Source organism: Mastomys coucha, unplaced genomic scaffold, assembly GCF_008632895.1.
Source record: "Mastomys coucha isolate ucsf_1 unplaced genomic scaffold, UCSF_Mcou_1 pScaffold22, whole genome shotgun sequence".
Lineage (NCBI taxonomy): Eukaryota > Metazoa > Chordata > Mammalia > Rodentia > Muridae > Mastomys > Mastomys coucha.
The window spans coordinates 175962784-175970921 of record NW_022196905.1 but is presented as its reverse complement, the minus strand read 5'-3'; the positions used below and the strand labels follow the sequence as shown (position 1 = coordinate 175970921).

Here is an 8138-nt window from a genome sequence, read left to right as displayed (position 1 = left end):
AGGTCTGCTCAGAACACTAACCCAGACAGACCGGAAGGAACCCGAGTCACTGGGCTGGTGGAGTTCCTAAGTGCCTGGTCCCGCTGGTCCCAGTTACTCCCAGTGTTGAGACAGATGTTGGTTCCTGCTTACCTCTGATCCTGGGTGTGTCAGCATGCCTGGGAGTGGAGCTTCCTCTGGGTGTTGTGGGCCAGTTTTTTGATTCCTGATGATGTGGTAGAGCCCAGCCCACTGTGGGTGGAGCCATTCCTGGGTAGTTGATGGTAGGTGGAGCCATTCCTGGGGAGTTGATGGTAGGTGGAGCCATTCCTGGGTAGTTGATGGTAGGTGGAGCCATTCCTGGGTAGTTGATGGTAGGTGGAGCCATTCCTGGGTAGTTGATGGTAAGTCAATGTATAAGAAAACAGGCTGAGCAAGCCATGTAAAGGTGATACCAGTAAGGAGGGTTTCTCCATGGGTCTCTGTTTCAATTCTTGTTTCCTGACTGCTTCCCTTCATGTGAGTGGGAAATGTAAGCCAAACACACCCTTTGATCTCCAAGCTGCCTTTGGCCATGTTTTATCCCAGCAGTAGAAAGCAAACTAGGCCAGTCTCCTGGCTGGAATTACATAAAACAGTAGATCACTGTAATAATATCTTCCTTCTAAGGTATCGTGAATCCTCTGTTACTAAGAGCCTGTTTATCTCTGCCACTATCAGTGTACTTGACAATTTCAAGCTTACTTTACTCTTACTTTGAGTGTCTTTTGGGTGTTCTTGGATCTTACAATACTTACAGAAAAATTAAAAAATGACATGCAATATGAACTTTGCTATTGTGATGCAGTGCTTATAGCTTTGTTGGCAGTCAAGTTAGGAAGAAAATGCCTTCTTAATCTGTCGTTTGCTACCATTTATAAAAACTTCAGTTTATAATACTCCACACACCTTTGCTTTTTCTCTTTTGATAATATTGTGCATGTCACTGTTAAGGTTTATGGTTGTTTCTTGCAGGTTTTAATTGTAGGCAAGCTTAAAATGTTAAATGTTAAGTGGAATGACTTTTCCTGTTTTTTCTTTTTAGCTCAGACCTGGGGAATAAATACCAGTGGCCTTACATCAAGTACTGAAACAGTTCAAAGGGCCTTAATTGTAATACTTTAAGATCAATAAAAATGTTGCTTAAGTGTATTCAGTTAGGCCTTGTAGTTTGAATTTAGATTTTGCTTAAAGTGCATTTTCCGTTTTCTTTAAATATGTGAAATGACATTATTTACCAGCAAACATAGTTAGTTTTTGGATGAGCTTTTGTAGCTGTTGGCTTACTTTTTCCCACTTGTACCCTCCACAGACCAAGGTGCTCAACCAGAATTTGGGACCTAGCCATCCTTGCCTTCTAAATCTATGCCAGATCTTTATTGTTAGACAGCAGAGCAGGAGTTTTCTTAACTAGTTGCCTCTGATTTTGTTCTTTTTTTTTTTTTTTTTTTTTTTTTTTTTGGTTTTTCGAGACAGGGTTTCTCTGTGTAGCCCTGGCTGTCCTGGAACTCACTCTGTAGATCAGGCTGGCCTCGAACTCAGAAATCCGCCCGCCTCTGCCTCCCAAGTGCTGGGATTAAAGGCATGCACCACCACCACCTGACTCTGATTTTGTTCTTGATTCTTTACTTTTTATTGTGATTTTTGTGTGTGTGTGTGTGTGTGTGTCTCTCTCTGTGTGTCTGTTTGTGTCTGTGTGTTCATACGGAGAGCAGAGGTCCATGCTGGGTGTCCTGCAGTCACCTTCCATCTTAGTTTTTGAGGCTGGGTCTCTTTGCTGAGCCTGGAGCTTACCAATTCTAGACTGGCTGGCCACGGAGCTCCAGAGATCTATCTGTCCCACACCAAGTGCCCAGCTTTTTTTTTTTTTTTTTTTTCCTAACTGAGGTGTGGGAGATTCAGACTGAGATCCTTATGTTTGCACACTGAGCATGAGCTCTTGAACAGACCGGATCATTTTCCCAGCTCCTTTTTTAAAAAAAAGATTTTTATTTATTTATTTATTTATTATATCTAAGTACACTGTAGCTGTCTTCAGACACACCAGAAGAGGGCATCAGATTTCATTACTGATGGTTGTGAGCTACCTTGTGGTTGCTGGGATTTGAACTCAGGACCTCCGGAAGAGCAGTCAGGGCTCTTAGCCGTTGATCCATCTTGCCAGCCCCTCTTTATTGTTTTTAAAAGAGGATCTCCTTATGTAGCACAGACTGGCCTACAAAGTCTAGTTTGTTCAGTTTCTACCTCCAACATTTTGGGATTAGAGGCATATGCCACCATATTTGGCTCTAATTTGCTCATTTCTATATAGTGCATTAGAGTTTCCTGGAGGAGCAGAACAGATAGAATTTGGTATTATTGTATCAGCTAACACTGAAATAGAACAGTCGTCTCACCTGAGACGCTGAGTACTGCTAGTTGCTTAGGCCTTGAGGCTGGGTGCTTAAGCTGTCCCAATCTGGTGCTCCAAACCTGGTGTGTTCTGGAGACTTTGGGTCTCCTGTCAGTGCAGGAATGAGCTCCAGCTGTGAGGAGGAACTGAATTAGCAAGGAAGCAGCAGCAGGAGGGAAGGCCAAGCCAGCGGGACAGCCTTCCTTCTGCAAGCTCCTTTCATCTGGGCTGCTACCTGAATGCAGTCCACACAGGGTGTCCCCATCTCAGTTAAGGACTTGGGTACAGCTCCCTCCCCGGGTGACTAGTTTGTGTGGAGTTGACATTTAAAGTGAATATCTCATTCAGCTATTTGAAAAACCTTTTAAAGACTCAAATAGCATAAAGTGATTTTTCTTACACATAGTTTCTCGGGTCCTTGGAACAAATTTCTACCCATGACTTACAGAAGTGATGGCAGATGCTGTTATTTATTCTCCCTGAATTCCTCTTCTAATTCTTCACCAGTAGATAACATGGTTTTCTTGAAACAGCTGTGTGCTCAGCTATGAAAGACTTTTTTTCAGCCTGTTTTTGTAAGTGGGGAGGTGACACAATTTTGGCTAGGAAAGCATAGGTATGCATACTTACATGAAGACACTTTCTGATTTACTAAACAGTCTGTGTCCAAGCCTTTCTCTTCCTCTACCTTCTCTCTTGTCTGGGAATCCTGTGTCCAGCTCAGAGTTGTAGCACTCTCACGAGCACAAACAGATAAACAAGTGACTACCAGAACAGGGAATGCCAAAGTGGACAGACTTTAAGTGGTTTGGTGCCATTGCTGAGTGAGTGTGAGCCAGGTGAATTTTTGGACTGGTTTGGTGGTGTCACTTGGAGCTGCCTATGTTTCTTCCTGATAAAAAGACCTTCCATGTCTTCTGTACCTCATCTTCTTATGTCTGCTGTTGACATTAGCTAGCAGACAGATTTGCCTCCTGACAGACCCTTCCTCAAATGCAAGCTCATTCTCCGGGCTCACAGAATGGCAGTGGCCTGACTTCAGTGATGTCACCTAACCCACCATTGTCCTTTCCGTCCCTCAAACTCCCCAGGAGCCTGGCTTTCCACAAGGGCAAGGGCAGGTAGAGGGAGGGAGGGGTAGAAACGAGATCATAGGACCTCTCACTACCACTGCTAGGTACTATGGTGCCAGGATTAAGAACAGCAGATTGGACACGTGGCCAGCACACTCTCTAGTTTTACTATTCTGACATAAAATTGAGCTACTTACCCTCCCCCAATCTCAGTTTAATTTGAGGCATTGTCCAGGAGAAGTAGACGTCTGACTTTGTAATACATGTTTATGGAACCTTTCTATTTCTTGTTTTTAAATTTTGGGAGATTTCCTTAGTATTTGCTTTCTTTAAAAATGAGTGGATTTCTATAGATAGCATGGAAGAAACTTTTTTTGTTCTATTTTTCACGTGGTCGTCATTTCTTTACTGTATGTATGAAATGGAGGAAGATCTGTTTCATTATCCTTTAGTTTTATTTAACATGCCAGTTTCTAAGTTGATCAAGTAAGTGGAATTAGTGCCACCCAGCCACAGAGTGGGACTGGTCACTGAATGCTGGCATGTATAGTTTCCACTTTTAGTCCATTGCACTGTAGCTTACAGTTTGTCATTCTAGTACAGTTACATTCATGGGATCAGTGGCCATTTTCCCTTTCTCTTGGTCTCACTAAATTCTCCTCAAGTTAGACTTTGCCCAGTGTTGGTTGTGGTTCGTGACTTCTACCACTGTCCTCCATAGCCTATCTCACCTGTTTGGTCATTACACTGCTTCGGGTCCTGTCCGGCTGTGCCCCGTCCCCTTTTCTAGCCCCAAATTGTAACACTTGTCCACAGTCTGCTTCTGTATTCTTAGGTGCATCTAGTCTCACTTTACACCTTGTTTTCTCAGATTTGTAATCCTGTCCCAAATAGCTTTATTGAACTACATGTTGCACACAGTTTTGCTACCGATCCTAGTAGTATTCTGATACCTTTGGAATATCAGTAGTATTCTGATATTTAAAATACTTAAATATAAAATTTTTGTCAGCATGAAGTACATGGAAGCTTATGTATGTGATTTTGTTACATGTTGTAACACTGTTGGGCACAAGTCATCTCATTGAGTTGCATTTCTAACACCTTTGCCTGCCACAGCAAGCGATTAAGAAATGATTTCTGAGTCAGCCACTCAGGAGCAAGTAATATTTCCCTTTTGGAAATGGGAATGTCAGTTTGAACAAAGCTAATGTTTTTGCTTGTTTTGTTTTAGCCTTTTTTACTATAGTAGAAAGTGTATATATATAAAAGGATCCATAGTAAAAAGTAAATGGTAGGGTACTGTGTCACAGTACATAAGTGTGGATCTCGTTAAGGATTTAACTTAATATCTGGAACATTTTGCTTCTTCCCTGCAGGTTTTGGAAGGAAGGATGTTGTAGAACACTTGCTGCAGATGGGTGCTAATGTCCATGCCCGTGATGATGGGGGTCTCATCCCACTTCATAACGCCTGCTCTTTCGGTCATGCTGAGGTCGTGAGTCTGTTACTGTGCCAAGGAGCAGATCCGAATGCCAGAGATAACTGGAACTATACACCTCTGCATGAAGCTGCCATTAAAGGGAAAATTGATGTCTGTATTGGTGAGTATTAGTGCTGTATTGCTGCTGTGATCTAAGTTTGCAGTCAGTTTTAACCTAAGGTTACTCTTGTGTTTTTACTGTGATAGGACTAGTGTTGCTTCAGCATATGTAAAGATGTATGGCTTCTAGAGGAATTCTGTTCCCTCACAGGGAGTAGTGAGCTGAATCCAAAGGTGGTTAAGAGTAAGATTCGAATTGGCTCCCTCAGTGAAGCAACTCAGTGTCAGCCGTGGAGAAGTAAATTCTGACTGTTCTCTTCACATATAGTTAACTTAAGTCTCTTATTAAATAGCTGCATTTAACCTTGCATCAGCGAGAGCCATACAAGTATAAAGTCTTACTGAATCGGATAACATATTTGGTTATTGTAGGTTGATTCAGAGAAAATCATCAAATATTTTGACAAATGTCTTTAATTTGCTAAAATTGAACACTGGTCAGTTTGTAACTACTTGAAAGCTTTAGGTATGTGTTTCAAATCCAGTAGTTCAAAGCGAAACTGTGTGTGTTTGGTTTTGCTTTGTTCAGCTTGACACAAGCCTTCATCAGATTGGTCTATAGGCAAGTCTGTGGGGACATTTTCTTGATTAATGATGTGTGAGAGGGCCCAGTCCCCTATGGGCAGTGCCTTCCCTGGATATATGAGAAAACAGGCTTAGCAAGCAATGGAGAGCAAGTCCTAAGTAGCATTCTTCCATGGTCTCTGCTTCAGTTCCTACCTTGAATTCCTGCCCCAATTTCCCTTCATGATGGACTATAAAATGAAATAAACTTTTCCCCCAGGTTGCTTTTGATGTTTATGACAACAATAGAAAACAAACTAGGACTGAGAGAAAACAATTACAGAGAGAATTCAACTTTCCAGCCATTTTAAGATTTTGCCTTATTGCGTTAACATTTCTACTTTAAATGCTAATTAAACCTCTTAAAAGACAAATGTTTAGTCTTCTGTGGGTCTCTATTTCTTGATCCTTTAGATGGTTGAAATGTGTTTAGCCCATGGCAGACTTTGTATCCTTTCTGCATGACAGATTGGCAGCTCTGTCTTTGTGGGTATCAACATTTTATTGCGTTTTCTTTATGCTAAAGTATATAGGCCATTTTTAACATGTTCTGGTTAAAATTTCCCTTGATGGTGATTACAGCTAGCTATTCCCTCATAGCCTTTGTTCTGGTCTCCTGAAGCTGTAGTTTTCTGTCAAGTTCTCTGCCATTATCCTTAGTCACTTTAGCATTTTTGGTGTGAGGCTTTGACTATCCTTTTAGTGCCTTGCCACCTGTTACATTCAGATGAATGTCTCTTTTCCTCCTGGGCCTTGCACTAATATAGTCATGACCTTTCAACCCATTTGTACAACTACCTGGTAAACCTGAACTTAACCAATTCTTTGATCTCCAAGTTCTGGCTTGCCTTTTCATCTGTGATAGCTGTTGTTGAACCCCATAATTGTTTTTGTCTATGTGGCCTTTTAGCTTCTCTTTTGTTACTGCACCTGACACTGTGTGCACTGGATTTGCCTCAAGTCACTGGTCACAGAATTTCATTGCTACCGCACCTGACACTGTGTGCACTGGGTTTGTCTCAGTCATTGCCACAGAATTTCATGTTCTTTTCAGTTCCTAAAGACATCGGTTCTAGTCTCTGCTACAGTAGTTTTCTATTTATACCTCTCTGGATTTTTCATTTGTCAGTACTTTGATTTTTTTGTCAAGTTAGAATCCTTTCTCCATCTTAATCTCTGTACCAAAAATCAGATAATGAAATGTTTTCTTTAATGTTGGCTATGTTGAAAATAATATAGAGGGCTTATCACCTTTAAAGAGTGGGCCCCTGCAACCACCACTTCCTGTAGTCCTCAGCAGACTCTACACATAGTGCCCACACTAAGTTTTAAGTTGTTGTGAATTGTAAAAGTTGAAAGGAGGGGAAGGGTACCTTTGAAACTCTTATCAAAATATAGCCAAGGTGTAGCTACTGTTAAAGCATCTACTGCAGTCAGGATGGACTGGAGCCTGGCATGGTGGTACCTCCTTAATCTTAACGCTTGGGAGGGGGAAGCAGTTTGAAGCCAGTCTGGTCTACATAGTGACACTTTGCCTCAAAACAAAAACTCTTCTCTATATTTAACTTTTTAACTTTTGGGAGCCTCTTAGTATGCCTTTGAAAAAGCTCTGATAGCATATGTTATACTTCATGCACTCAGGCATAGTTAAATTTTGAAATATTCTTGTGACGCATAGCTGGACAAAATAGGAAACGTGTCCTTTTTCATTTTTTCATCGGAGTCTGGTAGTTTTGAGTCTGTTCTATAAAGTTAATTTAAAAATGCATTCACCTAGCTAATAGAATGCTACCCTGATTTAAAACGTATTATGTCTCTGATTGTGAGTAGCTAAGACAATTGATAGTCATAAGGGTAGAGCCAAATCACATGACTACTACCAAGGAAAGCACTGGGGCAGATGCTAGAGTACAGGTTCTCATTTTATATCCTTGACTCTCCAGTTTTCCACTGAAAGCAGGGACTACAATCACCATGTTTTAATGATGTGCAGAAAGGAATAGTATACAAAATTCTCCCTGTTCTTGACCACATTACCAATACATGATACTTGGAAGGTTAAGAGCTATAGTACACATTCAATAATAATAATGCCTGTTATTAATTACTAGTTCTAGCATTGTTAAAAATCTAAATTTTAGAAGTTCCTTCCGGGCCCACAATACCCAGAGGAAGCTCCACTCCCTGGCTCTCTAACACGCCCAGGATCAGAGGTGAGAAGGACACAACAGTTGTCCCAACACTGGGAATAACTGGGATCAGCGGGACTAAGCACACAGGAACTCTGCCAGCCCAGTGGCTCAGGTTTCTTCCAGTCTGTCTGAGCTGGTGCCCTGAGCAGATCTTGGGCGCAAACTCTGCAGTCATTCCCAAAACACCCAGAGAAAGCTCCACTCCCAGGTGCTCTAACAAGCCCAAGGTCACAGGATCACAGAGACAGCTTGACTCTGAGGAGTTCTGACACAATCAGGGTCACAGGAAGGACAGG

At 41.7% G+C, this 8138-nt stretch overlaps 1 protein-coding gene across 2 annotated transcripts in view; it reads left to right on the top strand.

Moving 5' to 3' along the window:
- Positions 1-8138, top strand: part of Tnks (tankyrase) — a 159981-nt gene that overhangs the window by 22528 nt on the left and 129315 nt on the right. For both annotated transcript variants that reach the window (XM_031339532.1, XM_031339533.1), the window contains exon 2: positions 4863-5087. In XM_031339532.1, coding sequence (XP_031195392.1) covers positions 4863-5087 — 225 coding nt within the window. The remainder of the gene's footprint in view (positions 1-4862; positions 5088-8138) is intronic.